Source organism: Folsomia candida, unplaced genomic scaffold (genome assembly GCF_002217175.1).
Source record: "Folsomia candida strain VU population unplaced genomic scaffold, ASM221717v1 Fcan01_Sc006, whole genome shotgun sequence".
Classification (NCBI taxonomy): domain Eukaryota; kingdom Metazoa; phylum Arthropoda; class Collembola; order Entomobryomorpha; family Isotomidae; genus Folsomia; species Folsomia candida.
This window is the reverse complement of record NW_019091198.1, coordinates 556,743-577,368: the sequence shown is the minus strand read 5'-3', so window position 1 is coordinate 577,368 and position 20,626 is coordinate 556,743. Positions and strand designations below refer to the sequence as shown.

The 20,626-nt window shown below is 38.7% G+C and overlaps 3 protein-coding genes across 7 annotated transcripts; 1 reads left to right on the top strand and 2 right to left on the bottom strand.

Annotated features, from left to right (window-relative positions):
• Window positions 1-4,974: 4,974 nt before the first annotated feature.
• Window positions 4,975-10,876, bottom strand: LOC118436019. The gene is made up of 8 exons (XM_035852793.1): window positions 10,091-10,876; window positions 9,389-9,503; window positions 9,098-9,300; window positions 8,124-8,409; window positions 7,898-8,035; window positions 7,567-7,807; window positions 6,526-6,639; window positions 4,975-5,680 (listed from the first exon to the last, which is right to left on the bottom strand). Exons 1-8 carry the CDS (start codon window positions 10,462-10,464, stop codon window positions 5,334-5,336), a joined length of 1,818 nt encoding a protein of 605 aa, XP_035708686.1. The 5' UTR covers window positions 10,465-10,876; the 3' UTR covers window positions 4,975-5,333.
• An 889-nt stretch (window positions 10,877-11,765) lies between these two features.
• LOC110851434 lies at window positions 11,766-16,971 on the top strand. 2 transcript variants are annotated; one of them, XM_035852792.1, is made up of 10 exons: window positions 11,766-11,836; window positions 11,926-12,571; window positions 12,663-13,106; window positions 13,186-13,310; window positions 13,432-13,633; window positions 13,714-14,201; window positions 14,281-14,804; window positions 14,898-15,057; window positions 15,146-15,446; window positions 15,540-16,971. In XM_035852792.1, the coding sequence occupies exons 2-10, from the start codon at window positions 12,142-12,144 to the stop codon at window positions 16,295-16,297; spliced, it is 3,432 nt and encodes a 1,143-aa protein (XP_035708685.1). In that variant the 5' UTR covers window positions 11,766-11,836; window positions 11,926-12,141; the 3' UTR covers window positions 16,298-16,971. The 2 variants fall into 2 exon arrangements, with proteins under 2 accessions (XP_035708685.1, XP_021954901.1); XM_022099209.2 differs by having other exon boundaries at window positions 11,794-12,571.
• Window positions 16,972-18,290: 1,319 nt separating this feature from the next.
• LOC110850868 lies at window positions 18,291-20,385 on the bottom strand. 4 transcript variants are annotated; one of them, XM_022098463.2, is made up of 3 exons: window positions 19,842-20,369; window positions 18,785-19,770; window positions 18,291-18,673 (listed from the first exon to the last, which is right to left on the bottom strand). In XM_022098463.2, exons 2-3 carry the CDS (start codon window positions 19,737-19,739, stop codon window positions 18,390-18,392), a joined length of 1,239 nt encoding a protein of 412 aa, XP_021954155.1. In that variant the 5' UTR covers window positions 19,740-19,770; window positions 19,842-20,369; the 3' UTR covers window positions 18,291-18,389. The 4 variants fall into 4 exon arrangements, with proteins under 4 accessions (XP_021954155.1, XP_035708688.1, XP_035708689.1 ...); XM_035852795.1 differs by having other exon boundaries at window positions 18,785-19,756; XM_035852796.1 differs by having other exon boundaries at window positions 18,781-20,385.
• Window positions 20,386-20,626: the final 241 nt, after the last annotated feature.

The following is a 20,626-nucleotide window of genomic DNA, read 5'->3' as shown; positions in this document are numbered from 1 at the left end:
GGATCGGCTTATTTAGGGTGTTTTTCTCCACCACCACCACTTACCACCATGCTTAACATCATCGAACCAAACCAACGTAACAGAAGAACGTCGTTAAATATCAAATAGATAGAGAAGAGAGTTGTTCTGTGCTACGGAGGCTTTTATGCTACAATTCTGTGCTTTTAGGGGATTGCATCCCTATGATGAGGAGGGTGAGTTTTAAGTGTGATGGGAATATAGTGGTGGCAGTGGTAATATGGGGTAGTGGATGCACGTAATGGTGGTGCCTTTTCAAAATACAATTCCTTTAATGCAGGCAAAACCAAGTACTCTTTTACTCATTTATGTATGGCTTATACGGTTTAACGTCCCTATGTTTGAACGAAGGACGACGACTCATTGGAAACCAACAACAGCACGTCAGGCAGGAGTGGCTGGTTCTTCTTCTAGCTGATGGTCGTTCTATGACCCTCTTCTCCCCCCAGAAGAGGGAAGCGGAAAGACATGGGAACAATTTCGTCGCATCTTGTAAAATACTGTGTGCGATGCCGTTTTCCCTCGCTCATGTCAGTCCGTTCTCTGTAAAATAAACCATTTTCTCCAATTGGGATCATTGCGCGTGTTTTACTACTACTCCTGAAAATTAAGAGGTTTTAAAACCGCCCAATTTTCTTTCTTCATGACACAATTTCAAACGGTGAGAGACTTCCAGGGATTTACAAAATGAGCGTTATTCATGACATGATTACGAGTCCGACGTTTGCAAATTGCACAAGAGCTTACTTGTTCTCGGAGCGTAGAAATGGGAACAAAACATGTAGTCATCCCACCCAACCAGGATCTGTTTCGTTGCCCTTTTTCCGAGTCCTTCACCCGATATGTCAAGTGTTCGTTTCACATACCAATAACACCTCATGTGAGGATGACCCTCGTTCAGGCTCACTATTCTATTTACTTACGAATGTATGTACTTACTTGCACAATTGAATTTTCCACAAAAATAAACAGATCAATTCATTGTAGTGAAGCCCATGCACACCGTAAAGTTCTGGGGATTAGTAGTTGTTGAATCGGGCTTGTTAGCAAACCTGGCTCATCTCTCGTCTTACAAATCATACCATCAATCTCGGAAAATTAATGATGAAATGGGCTCGTTGCAGTGACTACCTTCCTGAAGAAAGAGTGAAATAAGTGGGAGATCAATTTATCCTCGAATGAAATACTCGTATAGTTCGAGCAAAACATCAGTAATCATTCCTGCGAGGATTACCTCATAAATAAAAACAACTGGAATTTTGACACTTGAAAAGTAACGCATATTTCAAGCATCTTTTTAAGTAACTTTCCTCTTTAGTTAGTTTTCAAGCTTTCGTAGTTGATGAACTTTTGTTTGACTACATGATAATAATCATCATTTCATCCTCTTGTGATGCTATTAAAGTATTACTCCTGCTCCTCCCAGTTGCTTACTGGCACAAGATAAGGCTGGGAGCTATGCTACTCATCCCATGAATAATTTGGGTCGCCCTATAAATCATCATCATCCGTCTCATCATCCGATGAGACGCAACTTAATTAACCGATTAGATTGGGATGCATTAATTGGCTGAGAATAAAACAACCCATCAATGAACCCCAGTCAACAAAATAAACTAAAATTTGGCTTAATATGGGCATACTTTCAGCGAGGAGATGAGCGACATGACGACTCCCCGTCGTCGTCACTGTTTTATGACTATTCCCACACAACACTTGCATATTATCATGCATGCAGGAATGATACGTACCACACCACATCCTCAGTTTATTACGGGCAGAACACAACACTATAAATAAACAAATGTGCTGTAAATTCATCTCTCTCGCTCTTCGTCCAGGTAATTCTAACACCTTTTACACCATCCAATTTCAAACCACAGAGGGGATTTAAGAGAAGCAGGTGGACTCCATGGTGGATAATTCATTTTCATGATAAACCCTAATACGCAAGTTCATTCAATTTAATAATAACAACCGGAAAAGTAACCACTCATTTTCCGTTGATAATTATTGCACGGAGGTTTAATCATCGTGATCAAGATGATGATGAGCTGAATTCGAATAGGAGGAAACTATCGAGCCATTCCATATCTGTAGGATGCATGAAAGAAAGAATATGCCTGTTTGACATGGCCTTCAGTTCATTACCGCTTCCGATATCATTTATCACTACCTTTATACAAAACACGCGTTGGTTGAGCAAATAATTGCTCAAAATTAACTGTGAAAGTGACACGGAGACATTTAATACTTTTTATTTCTTTCTTTCCCCGAGAGGAAAATCCAAAGAGAAAAATGAGCATTCAATCCCACGAGGTATTGGTATTAGGATTCTCTAAGGACGAGAGAGAGAGGAGGAAGACTTAGCATTTCCAACGCCCAAGGGGTTACGTGTTTACAACATACAAATATATTCCTCTGCTTCAAGCATGAGACAAAAACAGTCAGCTTCTTCATCATTGGAATTCCTCCTGGAGGCGATGAATTCTGTCAAGATGAACAAAGTTCTTCTCCATCACGCTGAGATATTCTGGGCACTCATTCTCAAGTAAATTTCCTTATTTTACAGCACCACTTTTTTTCCTGAACCTGCTTGTTGTGTATTCCTCGCCTTCCTAAGACTAACAAGACGACTTGCGTAGTATTTATTAGCTTAAGTGGCCTTAACGTGATACTTTTTTGCTAAAACATGACAAGTTTAAGAAATCATGCGATATTTCAAATTGAAAAATACGTAGTGCAGCCTCAGCAGTTGCGTATCTGCATGCGTTGCGTAGCCCAGCTAATTTTTATGGCGTTTAATTTTTGTTTCTGTGGAGGACGAACTATTCACAGCCATGCCATCAGTTTGTGTGCCGCTGTTGTTCTCATCAGCAAGCAGCATCTCTCTGAAATCTTGATGCACGGCCAGCATGCAAACTTTAGTCTATTGTTTAAATACCCTGAGGTAATAATGTGTTGCTTTGGTTGCTTGATCGTCGTCGGCTTTAGTGAGCGAAGAGGGGATGATGATGATGAATTCTGTAAAAATTTCAAAGACGCCAGGCAGCAGAGACTTGCAGACACTTCATGATGATTGCCATCTCGAACAAGCGTACATTCGTGTAATGTGCATTAGCAATTACTTCCAACACCTTCTACCTCAGTTTCGACGACTTACGCACTTTCAAAGTGGAGCGGTGGTAGGAAGGAAATACCGCTTTTGTTTGACGTTGTAATGGAATAAACTTTCTTCAGAAGACATGTTTTAAATATTTCAAGATTTCACGTTTCAATAGATTTCAAGAGATTGAACAAAGTTTAAAATTGAGATTAGTTCAGTACCTGTTTGAATAAAGATAAATTACAGCAGGCTACTATTGTGCACAATACAATGCAAATCTGCCATTTTTTTGCTGTATCCTGTCTTTTTAGACTGTCTAAAACTTTGACAGAGGTCATAAATATACGAATGGACCATTCTTTTCGTTAATTGATCATTGACAAAATCTCCCAGATTGGTAAACGTAGTATAATGAATGGTATTTTATTTTTTGCATGCCCTATCCGCACATGCAGGATACATGTATTTAAGCTACGCCATGATTTGGCATTTTCTCATCTCGTAATCGTGTTCAATAAACCTGAGATTTTTAAGCCATTAAGTCATCCAAGGTTTTATATCGTCAGGATATCTTTATTTATTGGTAATTAAAGTTTGCATGCAATCGTGAGTAATCTCGTTTATAGACACATTTCATTATCCTCTGTGCTGTCCATTTGCTTGATAGTTCTCAGTGGTAAAGTTAATTTCCAAACTTTGCTACCATTCCGTCGCACGTACCTCGGTATGTATGTACATACGAATGAATAGTACATACACAAATTTATGCACAGTCTACTCTAAATATATGTAGAACATTTACATGCTTTATTACCACCAATGTTTGTTTATTTCTGGTTCGAGAGGTGATAGAAGACAGCGTTTGAAGTGCATGCAGACTTGGAAATCAGTGGAAATGCCGAGAACTCAAAATAAAGTGGGGGATAATTTTGTAATGAGGTTCTTCTCGCTTCATAAACTTTGAGTGGCTTCCTTTCCCCAGTTGTACGTACGTATGTCTAATATCCTCTCTAGCACCGTCCAAACTTGGTAATTTCTTGTCTACTGTTTTGTTTTATGGGTGCACTTGCAACGAATAAACAATCATTAACATTTTGTAAAATGTAAATTGTTTTTCATGTTTGTTTTGTCCTCTTGTGGGACGAGGAGAACAACTTCCTGATATGGCGTGGTTTTTGACGGTTTGTAAAACCACCATTGTTTATGAAACCTTGACATTTTGCAGCTTTCTGGTAATGAGTATCCCAAAAACGAGTGTATGTATGCATACATACACAGCGGTGTGCATTTCAGGGTGAGGATCTTTTATTTATTTGGCAAACTTAAAGTAAGCAAAAGGTGGATGCATATTAGGGTTTAAAATCATACACATCGACCCACCCACACCAAACCGCAAGCCTGCCTGCCATGGATCATGTTTGGGTTCATTTTACAAATATATACTTCATTTTCATCTGCTTCAGAAATGTCCGCTGTCCGCATGGCATTATTCTACGTAGAAGATTTTCTTCTCCAGCAATGCGTGCCCCTCTTCTGACGAGGGCAGATGTTCCTCCTTCTCTTTGGCTCGTGCCATCTCATTTAGGTTTATATTTTTCTTTAAGAAGCTAATAAACATTGCGCAGATTGTAAAAGCAGTTCAAAAACCAAGCATGACTAGTTACACGATTTGCCCAGCAGCGGAAGGGTGAATGAATAATGTGTGAAGGGAAATGCGGATATTGGAGATTTCGGATATATGTATGTAAGTCATTTTGTCAAAGTTGACGTAAATGCAGCTGGTATTTCCTCCATTGTCCTCATCAAATTGGATGTGTAAGCAGAATATTAAATGGATTTGATGCTCTGTGTAAATATATAATCAGACTTTATTGGCCACAGCATAAAATATTCAAACTAAAACTACGCGTTCGGATATAGCTTACACACGTTATGTATACTCTCATTCCGATGTATGTATAGTGTATGTATTACAGTGAAGCATGTATTTACCAGCTTGGTTACCATTTCAGCTCAATTGTTCAGTATGTATGGGTCGTTGTTATTTAATTGTTGTCAAATTCACAGGTAGCAATGTTAAAGATTTGGGAGGATTGTTCATATCATGATGCTGGACACAATTATACATTGACAACGGATCCAGCTACGCTTTAGATATGTGTATGTATTTCATGACAATTATGTACTTGGTAATAATTATTTCTGCTGATCATCCCTCAATTGCAGTCACGTTAGCGTCCGTGCGTTCAAAGCTGGGTATTTTGGTGACAATGGAGGCTGGGTGGGTCTCACTGGACGGCGAACTTACAACATCAGCTCGGCTGTTAGTTTGCTGATCTTGCACAGAGTCTGGCGTCGTTATGTTGGTTTGATCAAGGTCTTCTTCCTCCTCCTCCTCTTCGGGATTCGTAGTCGTGTGGGTGACGTTGGTGAGGGTGGAATAATTCTCTCGACCCCGGTCGTCACTGACAGAATTATCATTCCCAACACTGCTGTCGTCATAATTGTCGTCATCTGGTCTCGGAGAAGCAGTCGAGTTGTTGGGTTTTATTACGTCTGGAAGAACAAAATAAAATAAAAGTCAATGATTTCAAAATTAATGCAGACAACACCAACCAGTTTTTATTTTCTATGTTGTGGGAAAATTTTTCAAAAATTGTGCTCAACCGAAAAATTCTAGCTAACCATGTCAAACTGATCTAACGATGCATGGCCAGTTTATTTCTATATTGTGTGTGTATTACATTGCATCGGCTAAAATAAAGCCCAACGACACTGTTCAGCCCTGGGCTACGCGATAATACAAAATGTAACGCCACAGCGCATAGCTCTCTTCCACACAAGTAATTTTATTTCTTTTAGATTCTTGAAAATTGCGTAAAGCGCATGAAAAAAGAGAACACTAACGATGATAATGAGTCTGCTAAAAGTGTTCCATATTGAAAAGAAGAAGTGGGTATTTCATGCTTCAGCTATTTGGTAAACAAACAATGCCATCACCGTTTGTTGTTTGCAATCAAAAGCGTGACATTTTAGGTCTGCTTGGTGGATTTTAGTGGTAGTGAAAACCCCAAAAAATAAAATCAAGGCTTATCATTCCTCAATAAAAATCACCTGTCCATATTATTCGACGCTAATGGTTGGCAAATGATATAAATTTTCTTCTTATGCAATATATCTATGTATTTAACCTTAATTTGTCCTAATTAACTTTTGATGTACGTATGCATGCAAATTTAACTTTTTAGAGTTCACTCAAAGCAAAACAGTATGATTAAGTGGGCTTAAACGATAAAACCCCTCCTATCCTCTACTACATACTGATTATAGTAATGACCTAATTAATGTGCAATTATGCACCGCTTGCATAAGTTTTGGAGTTATAGAATAACAGTTATTACCTTCCGGGTCGGCACTTGCGGAGCCAGAATTGTCCCCCGTTCTGAAAGGTTCACCAGCTTCGCTTTCCGCTTTAGAGGAACTTTGCCACATGGGAATAAAGTTGGAAAATATGTCTGCAAAAGACAACAACGGTTCAATGAAACAGCAAAAAACTACTGCAAGTCTGATTAATTTTTTATTGATGGGCGACTAGAAAAAGACAGTAAGTTGGTGATTGATCGATTCGTTCCATTAATGTCAAATCGTCATTAACTATGCAATGCACTTATTTATGCTTCTCGGATTCATATAAATAGACTCCGTCGGCAAAGTCGAGTTTGATGTCTGATGTCAATTAAATTTTCCACATTCTCCACAAGTAGTCGGGCAGATAGACGAGTGGAGGAATGGAATTATTGCACTTCACCTTTCCACTTTCAATCAATTTAATCAATATGCCTTTCTCCGCCGGTAACAGTAGTGCCATGTCGAGAGTGCACTGCCCATCATCATAAATATCTCTCCGTTTAATACATTATTTACAGAGTTACTTGGGTATTAGGTATTGTTCTGTTTTGGGAAGATTCTTTGGCGTAATGGCATTTCATCGCTTTCTTAATTTGACACATCTCACTCGAAATAAAATCAACCTGTACGCCAACCGTCCAAATGTAGTTGTAGTGGAAGCATAAAATTGCCTCTGCAGATGATCAGCCTAACTGTAACTGTGAGCAAGTACTGCCTCCCCGGTGAAATAAAAGTTGAGGTTTACGTCCTACGAGGAGGCGAGTTATGTGATAATCAATACACTCTCCATTAGGACATTTGAGAGAATGGAGAGAAAGACCTGTGATTGATTGATTGAACCGTGCACACAGAGTGAACGCGATATTTGTGAGTGGTTGAGACAATGGGAACATTTTTCCGTGTAATTTCACTAAGTGAAAGTAATTAAGTTGGGAATTATTTGCTGACCCGGTTTCCTCTACAAGCCAGATAAATTGTCGCCTTTTCCTCGTTGTAGTCAAAACCATCAAAAGCCATGCTTGGTCACAACTCACCTCCATCTCCAACCTCCGAGAGATATCCCTCCTGTCGTAAAGAATTAAGGACGGAAGGTAACAGCTCAATCAAATAGGACGTGGGAACATTTGGCTGATTTCTTGAAGCTGAACGGATGGCTTGATCCAATATCACACGGTCTTGAATACTTAACAGCTCTTGGGGATGCTGAATCGTGGCAGATGTGCCCTCGCCGCTGTCGTACACGGTGCCCCCATTCAGCTGCAGTTTCAGTTTTTCCTGTACATTAAATTGCGAATTGTATTTTTTGTAACATTTTGAAGAAATGTATCGCAGAAAATAATAAATAATTATGGAAATATGTATTACTTTCTCTTCGCTAATCTTTCGCTGCTCCTCCTGCAATTGTTTCAACAACTTTTCCTCGTGCTTTCTCTTTTCTAGAAACTTGTTTTGCTGCTCTTGCAAGGCAGCAATCTCTTCCTCCTCCATTGTCTCCAGCATCGACTGCAAAAAGATAATGATTGCACCATTAAAGATGGAACTAAACAGACAGGAAACAAAATTCTAATTGCCCTTCTTAAAAAAATCCTACCTGCTGCAGAATCTTTCCCACTAAAGCCTCCACCAAGGGCTGAACTTCCTCATCGAACGAGAACAGTTCTCCCGGAAGAACTTGGGTTGACGCATCCACCCCATTTTTCACCAATGCGGGCAAAACCCCATTTTTACTACCCCCCTTTTTGGCCCTATTTGAAGACGAGGTGGTGCATTTGAGATCTTGAATCGAATCAGTCTGGACAACTGCATCCCTTTCATCGGGGGATGCATCGCCGGTCAAGTCTTGTAAAAATTGTTCCGTCTGAACATGAGTATGTTGGCTGTTGGGTATGAGTATAGATTATTTTAGCGAAATATTGTTTAATAAAAAAATTAAAAGTTCGTCAAGATCGTATCGTAACTCTAAATTCGGCAGTAATCCATTTAACTATACGTATTAATTTAACTCGGCTCATCCCTCATCCCACAAATTATACCATGAATCGCGGAAATTTAATGATGAAATTGAAGGTAAGGGGTAAATTTACGTAGGTATTGGTAATCACTTCCTGCAATTAATTTAGTCGTTACTACGTTTTACTACTACTCGTGGCTAAAAAATTCACCGAGTACTCACAACTCCACTTTCCACAAGCTATATTTCGAGACAAGAGGTGACTGCCAAATTGAAAAATTTTAAGGTGAGATAGACTAGTACCCTATAAAACACGTGTCACCAAATAAGAGCATTTCTCAAAGTGGGAGGAGCTAACTTGGAAAGCATCAAGAAATTGTTCGCCTTCTGATGAACAGTTCATCTCATCGAAAATCATCGACCTTGGGACGACCCAGTGAAGAAATATCTTTAAGCCTTAATTAATTATTAAGCGTGCTCATCGGATTATTTTAATTATTTTATCGACATTCTCAAACTTTACTCGATATTGATGAATATCTTATGAGTTGAAACTTGTTCTTAGCTTTGTTATTCCTTCTTTGATAATATTAAAGTAAATCTCTATTTCTCACCTGCAACCTGCCAACTTCATCAGTCCTTTGCTGGTTCTCGTCGTTACCCGTGTCGTGATTTTGTAACGGTTGTTCCCACCACCGCCAGTTCCGTTACCGTTTACAGTGTATAAAGTTGTGGTGGTCCGCTTTCTCCTAGCCTTGGGTTCAGCACTTGTCCCATTGTCCTTGTTGTTCACCACCACAGGTTTGTTTTCGTTCCCCTGAAATTAAATTGATATCGAATGTACAATGCATATCCAAAATGTCGACATTTCTTCACATGTAAAAGTAAGCCGATGAATAGCATACGTTGTTCTCTCCTAATTTGTTCTTGGGAGTTGGAAGTGCTGTGCTGGTTGTGGCTCGACCTCGAAAAATGTGTGGGTCATACATCATATTGTAGTAGTCGTGAGCCCCGCGTGGCCTAGAGAATAAGACAGATTGGACATATACGTACATGTCTTAAGGAAGGATTGAATGCGATAAGAAATGTATTAAGATTTGCTCAAATATCCCGATTCCATTTAAGCAGAAAGAACTTTCATTTTGCCAATTTTAAATTAAATAATAGTGCTTGAGAGCTGATATGCAAGAAGAGGTATGTATGAATGGTCACATGCCCTATAAAATATTCATGTCAAGGTAATCCCAGTATTTTACTTTCTTTATTTTCTACTTTACTTTCCTATAGGTCACCAAATGCTCACCTCAACGTAATCGCCATTCAACTAAATAAATAGCTTTTCTGCATGAACTCGCTATCGGTTCTTTAATCATCGCAAAAGAACATGACCAAGCCAGCTTCTATTTTCAACTAACGGTTGTAATGTAATAACTCATTTAAAGCCGATTTCACCCGTTTCACAAACACCTGCATAAAATAAATACGACACACTAAAATGACCACTAAAATCCATCCCTATCTGACTAACCCAACAGCCTTATTTATAATTACAAACATTACGCCGTTTCATTGCTTGTTAATGAACACATTAAAATTCAAATAATTACGGTATGCAATTGACGTTGTATTCCTTCAAAGGTCCCCCCGTCAAGGAGCACGTATGCTTCGTGACCAACCCCACGGGTCGAGGTCGGCTGGAGAAAGTGAACAAGCTTTTTTCCACCATCATGAGATCAAACTTGGAGGGAAGGAATTTGCCTCTGGTGACCGTCGTGATGAACGGAGGTCTGTTGCCCCCACAGTAATCACCACTGCTGCTCGGACTCGAGGGGGCACCACCACTACTATTGTTCGTAGGAACTAGGTACTTGTTCATGGACCGGGTCACATGCTTACTACTTGAACCACTCCCACCACTGTCAACCACCATATTTGGCGTAGAGTGGAACTTGACCAGAGAAGTGGTCAGATTCGCCGGCATGGCAGCGCGTAGGATGAGTTGCCCACCACCAACTAAGCTAGAGCTAAACTAACTCACGAGCTATAAGGGAATGAAGACCGTTGCAATTTGTGGTATCGCTTGCTTACTCGTTTGCTGGTTGGGTCGGGTGGTTATCGATCTCATATCATCGTAAGAGAGAAATTCCGCCACTACCAATGTTCTGCTTTCCTGCTTTCTACCCATACTCTTATGTTGTGTGTATGTTATGCTGCCATGTCTCCATTTACATATTACTCGCTTTGTACAAATGCTACCATTTCATGGAGCACTATAGACGACCAAGTAGAAAATCTATCTTCAAGCCAATTCAGTTCACAACTCTCAGAGGTTGATTGGCTGTATGACTAGTGAGTAAGTTACGACGACGGTAATTGACATATATGTATGGATAGACTTTCACCCAAATCGTTATCCATTCTCTGTTCACTCTTGATTCCAGTATTATTTGCTTTTAGGTCATGATTTTATGGACAATGTGGATTATCCCTGGGTGATTTTCAACCTATTTTTATTCTACTCCTAATCCATTCCATTTCCGGTTTGTTCTGGCCCAATTACTTTGATTTTAGTGTTGCAATATACTTTTACACGCCCACGGAGCCGATAAAAATACCAAGATACGTTACGTATTTGATTATTTTCATGTTGTGTGCGAATAAACATGATTGTAACCTTGAAACAAGTCTGTAAACTTTTTACTAAGCGCACATTAACGCAGCTAATGGTGAAAAAATCGTGACAAATCTTCTGAAGTGTTGATGGATACAAAAACCAGGTATTTTTTACGTGCCAGATAATTTATGCTGGAAATTGACGAACCAATTTTGTTCAATTATAGTCCCACCACCATTCTAAAATTTACACCGACGTCGAAAGTCTCCCCTCTCCACTTAATTTTGAAAGACACGCCGAAAAAAACAGCGAAAAAACGATTCGACACCATCGGCGACTACGCCGCAGCAAGGAAATAATAAACTGCAACAACTCAGAAACATTCTCGCAGCACCGTTCAGAACTATTTTGAATTTCTTTAGAATTAAGAAAACGTAAATAATACTCTTCTTAGGGGTGGGTTATTCATAGCTTAATTTTACTTAATTTGAAAATGACATGAATAAAAATGCTCGGAACTGTATTCTATCTGAAGTAGGCCAAGTAGGCAAGGTGTAAATCAAGAGTTTTGAGATTCGTCTCACGTTTATATTTCATCTCACTCACTATCAATCAGCACAAAATATGTTTGTAAATTTGAGTCTCACACAATTTGAGTGAGACTCAAATGGAAATTCTTATGAAATGCGCTCAACTCAAATCAGTTCGTCCGTTAGAAAGCCAGCAACAGTCAGGCTAGGTTCGTTTTTTGTTCGAGTTTTTGAGATATTAATTTTAATTCATTTCTAACTTTCTCCATCTTTATTATTTAAATTCAAAAACAAGTAGACAAGCAGCCATAAACTGCGAAAACATGTCTTTGGTGTTGCTTGAGCCGGACAAGCTAGATGAGGTGATGAGGTGAAAGAGAACAAAGTAAAGTTGAAGTTTGAAGAGGAAGAGTCGATTGACGTGGACGTGGAAGTGGAGATTGAGGGCGACGAATTTTCAGGGGTCGTCGATCCTAAGGAAGAAATCCCTGACGCATCAGTTGTTCATAATGAAATGGACGCTTTCCTCAGCACTGACGACGACATTCCAATGTTCGGTGGACGAAGGAGTGATACGACGTATAAATGGAAAGGCGATGATGAAGATGACGACGGGTCAAGTTCTTCTGATTCTGGGTCTGATTACGAGTACGACGAGGGGAGGAAGTCATCGATTAAAAATAAGAAGTGGCAGGATGCAGAAGAACCGTGTTCGTCGGGCAGTCTGGGTCGCCGCCCTTCGGTTGCTGTGGGTGGAGAACGGAATGACTTGTTAAACACCTCGTCCTACAAGCGGATGGAAAAACAAAACCATTGTCCTCCTGCAGCACCAATCAAAACAAAACTTGGTCGAAACCCGGAAGCTGAAATTGAAGACCCGAAAGAAGAAAGACTTTTTTCAGAGGCTGATGTGAAACGGGTCTGTGCTGCGCTCAAGACTAATGGTGAGTAGAGCTTATCACTGGTATATTATTTATTGGTTAAAATGTCAAGTTAATTAATTAATATTGGATTGGTTAACTATTTTTTTTGTAGAAATTATGCCTAAAGCGGATATAACCTTGCCATTGAAGAAATTTACTGGGTCTATCGTGTCGACTATGATGCGAACATTGCACATCTCCAAAGAGGCCACAATCCGTCAGTACGAGGGATTGAAGCGGATTGGTCCCCGAGTTCTGACACAATCTGGCGATGAACGAAATCAAGCGATGTCGCTGCACGAAATGAAACAATCGACACCTGTCGTCCTTAATTCAATTTTGAAAGCGGAGCATCTCGTGTACATCGCGAGCTGTGTGGATGCTAAGGCCCGGCTTGACAACAAAAAGTGGCTGATCGAGCTGGCAGACGTGTTCTTGCATAATCAAAAGTATGCAATGTTGGAATTTTGCACCAGGACCGCTGGTATTGCCCCGTTTCCATATGGGAAGAAGTCTAAGTCAATTGATTGCATCGAATTTGCGAACAAGCTGCGAGGTAGAGTAATTGTTAATCCATTATTTCTGTAATTGATGTAATGAAACTTAATGAGTTGTGATTAATTTTTAATTTTCAGAAACAAAAAACAGGATGAAGATGGATCTGTATAAGTTGGCCGGCTCGGCACAGGTCGTCGCGATGCGGATCTATGAGACAAAGGAGAATGTAGAAGCAGTACGGAAAGGGAAATATAGTCTTTTGGTGAACAGAGAGCAGCACACGTTTTATAATATTTTGTCCACTTGATTATCAACTTAAAAAAGGGATATTTAATTAATTCAACATGAGCATCAATTAATTGTTCTTATAATTGATTCCTTAGGAAAAGTTTCAGGAATTATATCTCAGGGAGAACTTGAAAGATGCCAAATTCGATGAGATGAGCATCACTGGAATCAGAGGGGTGAAAATGATGATGGAGCCTCCCTACTTCAAAACTGAAGACGGAATGTCATTTGAATTTCCAAATGCTAATCGTAATGCTCAGAAGAACCACATGCCTTTTCCCGTGCGGAAACAAAAGTGTAAGCATATTATTCGGTATCAATGGTACTTAATGTTTATTAATAGTTAATTATTAAATTATTTGGTACTTCAATTTTAGGGACGTCTAAGGATTTGAAAGCCTTAAAACAAGCTATTAAAGAATGTGTCGTTTCACAACGGATTGATGACTTAAACGGACGTTATTCGGAGCTTTTATTGGAGTCGGACATCCGTCGAAAGGACGAACTGTGTCGAGAAGGGAAACTAGTCGATGAATTTAACCAGCCTCCTCGGAAACGAAGGCGTGGACGACCAACCAAGGAGGAAACTATGAGACGTGACAAGTATGGGATTGTTTATCCAGTCCTGTTTCGTACACCGAATCACACAGTTGCGTACGAACTGTTGCCCAAACAGCTCAGCGAGTGGAGAACCATGATGGAAAAACACCTGCGAAACATGAACTTTGGCACGTTGATGAAAGACAAAAATAACGACAATCTGGTCGATTGGCATGAGGTTTCTCTGAAAATGATGAATCGAACAAAGAAATTGCGGTCTGCTGATGATTGCAGTCGCACATACACGCATGCCATTGATCCCAAGGTAGATAATTACAGAATTAATTATTCTGTTATAATAATTTGTCATAAATCATTACATATTGTTTTGATTTAACAAATAGATTAATCACAAGAGATTGACAGCTGAACAAACCAAGCAAATTCAACATCTGAACGACGTGGAGAAGGTGCAGGACTGGGACGAGATCGCCAGACGAATCAGCGTCGATAGGAATGGTCAACCGACTCTGCCACATACAGCATTTCAGTGCATGAAACGCTACATAACACATGTTGCTCCTCCCCCAAAACCCGTGTGGACTAAAGAAATGGACGAAAAACTCAAAACAGGAATTCAAGAAAATCCAGGACATTGGCAAAAGGTTGCCGCATCGCTGAATCATGAGGGAATTACGAAAAGGGTGGCACAGGAGCGGTACAAAAAGCTGAATCCGTTCATCAAAGTGGGACCGTTTTCTCGTACGGAAGACTGCTTGTTACTTCTAACCATGCAACGTTTGAAACCTTTTCTCTGTGATGAGGGACATTTTGGCTATATGTTGCAATATCTTCCATGGCGGTATGAAACCACTTGGCGCGACCGTGCTACCAATCTATTCAACGATTGGATTGTCCCTTGGACTTTGTGAGTCGGAAGAAACACATTTATAATAATATTTGTAGTAATTACTACATAATTATTATCATTTACAAAAATGCAATGATTTTATCTATGTAGGGCGGAAGATCGCTTATTAATGGATTTGGCTGTATCGATGAATCGCAACTGGCAAAAGATTTCTAAGCAATTTTCTTCCTTCAAGAATAGGAAAGGTTGCTTGACCCGATACAACCTCTTATCCCGTAATTTGGCAGATAAGCACTCTACACTGGAAGAGGTATATAATTAATACTTGAATTTTTAAAGCTAATCTTTTTATAATTTATGTATTGATTTTGAAACCTCAAAATTTTTTACTTGACTAGTACCACGAGGCGTATGCAATGACTCGCTACAATGTGTTCCAATATCGACACTTGCCTGACATTCTGACAAAGCTGACAGAGGTGAAGGAGAAAACGTTGCCATCAGCCACTCCGTTTTGCTTCCCAGCGAATCCTCAACAGCCCCCAACTGAAGAGCAACTTGTACGTATGATGGAAATGTTTAACAGGGACATTCTACTGGCAACCATTACCTCTCTGGACAAGTACATACAAAGTCGAGATGAATACTGGGGGACTTGGAACGACAAAAATGGCGTCAAACAACGAACATTTGATCGAAGTGAGTTTAATATTCTTATTTAACCAATTGCGTAATAATATTATTTTAGTTACGTATTAGTGAGTGAATAATTGTTCCGTTTTCTCGTTGTAGGAACTTTCCGTCCTAGCAATCCTCAAAGTGTGGCATCTGCGATTCATATTCGAGGCCTCAAGTTGAAACCGAAGGAAGGTTTTGACAACTTGAACGATTTTGAGGAGGAGATCTACGTCCATTATTCACGATTTTCTCGCACAAAGTCCCTCAAGGCGGGCATCAAGCGTCCCTACCTTCCCCCCGCGTCATTTTTCTACAAGTGGAAAGACGTTGAACGCATCATTGAAGAACATGATGATCCTGTCGCCTTGGAAGAAGAAGAACAAGAGGCTGGCGAAGGTGTTCCACACTGCAGCAAGAAGTGGACCCGATTGCTAAAAAACAGTAATAAAAAGGATCACGACGAAGATAGTGACGACGAGTTGGAAGCAGAAACCGGTGATGATGACAGTGATGACGAAAGTGATGATTCTGAAAATTCTAATGACGAAGATGATTCTGAAAATTCTAATGACGAAGATGATTCTGAAAATTCTAATGACGAAGATGATGCTGAAACTGCCAACAACAATGAAGACGACGATGATAGTGACAATGAGGTAGATAAACTAGAATACGATGATGACGAAAGCATGCACTATGAAAGCGATGATGCTGAAAATGCAAATCATAATAATGCTGAAAATTCCAACAATGAGGGTGCTAATAATGCCAATAACAGTGACGATTCTTCTTCTGATGAGGGTGGCTGGGTGACTGTTGAAGAAGGAGATGATGAAACAATTGACGTCGACGTCGAAGGTATTTCGGACTAAGGCATTTTTAGACCAAGTCTGATTCTTCGAACGACGATTATTAATAATTATTACTAATATTATTTAAAAAAAACTAATTACATTATTACTTTATAATTATTAATTAACACGTTGTTATACTTTTACATACAGCTTTGTAATGTAAAAGTAATAAATTAAATTGTATTCTTATAACAAGTCAAAGCGGCATTAACAAATTCCGAGTAGTTAACAAAACTTTGTATTAATTTACAAATTAACAAAATTCCGAATTAGCAACAGGACATATTATCAGGAATCCATTGTAATCTTAAACAGAAACTCATTATTCATATTATAACTTAGATTTCGTTCAAATTTGTTATAACTGTGGTCTCCAAATTTAAGGCTATAATTGCAAACGTCGAAGAGTTACTTATTTACATAATTTCGAATTATTAACAACATTGTTAGTTCGTTAAAAAATTGGAATAAGTAACGGATTCTATCTAGCGATTTCGCTCCATTATTAGACCTATGGGTTACCTTAAAATGCGAACCAAAATTCAATAATTCGATCGTGGAATACTAATATGGAAAATGCAATTATTTTGCAAAGTTCAACATATTGGAAAATTGGGGTCAGAAATCAAGGAAGCGACCAAAATATGGTCCAAAATAAATGTATGAATTTTTTCCAGTCATATTCGACCATATTTTGACGAGTTTGACACAAAATTCAAAATTAGCATAAAGTTAGCACATTTTGGCTCAGATCTCGAAAACTGCTGGAGAACCACCCCTATTTTATTACGGATTTTTGATCTACTAAATATTACACACATTTTAAGCCATCAAACTCGAAAATCGTTGTAAGCCGAAAAAAACACTATTTCATTGTATATATCTATCTTAACAAGAAAAAGCATGCACACTCCTAATATTTGGTAGGATAAAATTTGCCATTTTCATATGTTGTGTTACTAACTATTCAAATTGTGGTCCCATTGCAAATCTGATTACTTTACTAATTTTTAACTGACATGTGACATAAGATTGCTTGATTTAGACTAACTAATTCCCAACAATCTCGCCTAAAACTATTGCAATATAATTAGTTATCTAATTCTTACTTTGTAATATTGTTTCGGTAGCGTTTGAATTTCCCATGAACAGCTCGTGGAGGACTTGTGTAAGTGTAATATCCTGATGAACCTCGAAAAGGCGATTCAGACAGTGTCGACGCACTCGTGCCACTTGCGTGTGCAAATTTCTCTGGTAACATTTTTGCACTTTGTTATGTATTGTACTTATTTTTAGTTTGAAAATTTGCGTTTCAAACCGAATCTAAATATAAACTCAGGTATGTATTATCAGTTTTGTACTGCAGCAAATCTTAACAGGAAGAGCGTTGTACTTAAACCACTGCAGCTCACACCTACGGTACTGGTGATAATGAAGATATGAAGCTCCGTGTCCTACTGCACGTTTAAATGAAAATACCTGCAAGAACTGGTATATTATATATGTACCTATATCATGATATGATGGACGAAGTGATGATCCTGTCACAATTTCGATCAAACTTTCTCCTACTCTTCTACTTTCCCCTTTCGCTACACACCCTCATGCCCAGAAATCTACAGCAGGAAATGCCCGAAATCGTACTTTCATAAAATACAAATGATGATATTTATGGACAAATTCAAAAATTTGAAAATAAAAAAAGGCATTGGTTAAACAAACACAAGTTAAACTAACATATATATACATACATGGGTCAGTTAGATAGTTGTAGTGTAGTTTGTTGGTATAAATGTTCGAATAAATAGTTGTGTTGGAGTCCTGGCAAAGGATCATATTTCTCAAAATGATGAACCAAGATTCACCTTCTTATCCCTTTCGTCACAACTAAATACCTTCAAAGTGATGCATGAAACCTTAATGTGATCGGAGCTCGGTTTCAGAATTATGGATTATGTACAGAATGCCGTGTCTTGGAATTCACAAGCGTGCATAAAATATAAATGAATTGTTTAGAGTAATAATCGTGCTTCTTTACTTTCACTTCAAGCATATAAAAATTTCTGAATAGAGAATTGTGGAATGAAAATCTAATATTAATAGAACAACATTACACGCCATACATATCAAGCACAACTTTTAGCCTTTCCCTAATAGAATTTCTTTCGAGGATCCATTTTTCCGGTAGTGGGTCGTCCACTTCCTCAGTAATCCACCAGGGGTAAATATACTTGACGAAGTAATGCAGCATCGCTCTTTCTTCATGGCCAATAATATCTTCTGGAGTTTGGACGCCTTGAATTTTACATTCTTGGAAAAAGTGAACTTTTAACTCGGGTAAATCTTGGTCTTTTTGGGAATCAAATCCTGTACCCGAATCAGACATGGTTCTCACTAAACGAAATTACGAATGAATGTTTAGGAAGGATTTTTAGTTGTGTATACATACGAAATACACAGATTTCATATGTTTTGGAGGGATGATTTTGTAATTTACGCACTTACTTCCATCTCCAAAAACATCTCTCGATTTGTTGCAAATGCCAGCAAAACTGAAGCATTCGAACCAATCTTGGTCAATGGGATGAACTCCGGAAAACTCGAAATCTATCACTCCCGTAATTTCGAATGTCTCCTCGTCAATCAGAATGTTGAACGAGTGCAGATCCAAATGAGTAAAGACGAACTGAACATTTTTAACTTTCTCAGAAAGTGGAGTGGTTTCGAGATTACAGACTTTATCTCTAAAATTTTGTATTCTTTCAAGTAAAACGGGTCCTTCTCCGTCCATCAAGATGCGTGATGTTTGCATCCGCTCAATTCCGGAATTAATGAGTTGTTGTAGATATTCGAGATAATTTGAGAAGGGTGAACAGTGTGGTGATCTGAATAAGGGACCGACTTTGACGTCTTTCATTTCTACTTTAGATTCCGTGTCCGTCTTGTTAAAATAGAACGACCCGCATTGGTCGAACGTAAGAGATTGGAATATCTTCAAAATCTTGGTCATGTTTCTAACCACGGTAATCTTTTTGGATAGGGACAAGTTTTTGAAGAGGTAACCGATCGGGACGCCCCTTAATTTTTCCATAAGAATATATTCGTATTTGGTAGGAGATTCGGCGGAATCGGTACAAAATCCCACCACTTTTGGGACAGGGAGACTCGTATTTTTGGCGATATAGGAAATTGCTGCCACCTCATTTTCCGTCTTTGTTCCCCAACTCTCCGAAAATCGGAGGATGTAATCCTTCCCATCGGATGAAGTTAGCGTGTAAGTTGTGTTTCTGGGGTTGAGGATGCGGTCATGGTGAAGCACTTTAAGACAGGGCGTGGCCAAAGTATGTTTTGCAAGAATAATTGTGGCCTGGTCTAAGGAAAGTGGAGTCCTGGGAGGATTGGATGGTGTATCTTCATGCCGCTTATCTGGTGACGACAATCCTACGTCAACAGCGTCCATGGTCGTCAATGTCGTCACTGATATTCCAATGCTAATGAAAATATTTATGATGCTTATGCTATCATATACTAATTTTAAGTTTTGCTTTTTAACGTAACTTACAATTTTAGTGGATCGGGCTCTGCGTTATTAATTAACCAACGTTGGAACTGGCTTGAAATGCAGCTGCTTTCTGGCTGCGCAGCATATTTAGTTGAATGAATGAACGGAATGAATGAATTAACTTTAATTCGCTACCTAAACTAACAATGCAAGTCTTTCATTTGTATAGTTCAAATTTAGATATGACTAATTTTATTTTGTTCGTAGTAAAAAATAAATAAATCTCATTCCATGAGAAAATATTTCGCATTCTCATTTTTCATAACGCGAGAATTTAAGCATGTGTCCAGTCCATTTCCAGATCCTCATATAATTTACTGATGGCATGTCTGCAGCATAAATCACTGCAAACTTCTCGTCATTTAAACTTATCGAATTTCACTGTATGATTTCCTCCAGTAAATAGTAATATCATTAAAGTATCAAATTTCACCTTAAGTCATTTTGCTCTGGCTTTAGTAATTTCAAACGTTGCATGAATTAATGTAGAAAAAGATTTTTTTCAATTGGGTTGTGAATTAATCTCAAAAACATAAATTGTTTTTGGGATTTTAAGATTCTGTTTTATGAGAACTATAGAAGAGAAGATGGTAACCAGCGATAAAAAAATTGTTCTCATGTTTGCAAATTTTGAAAATGGCTCAATAGTAATATATGTTCCGTACAATGTACCCTAACGATTTCCGGCAAACAATGCGCCATTTCAGTGTATGCGGCCCTCAATTAACACTTGTTAACTATGAAAGCATGAGAGTTAATGTCTGACTGTGAGTGTTAATTAATCC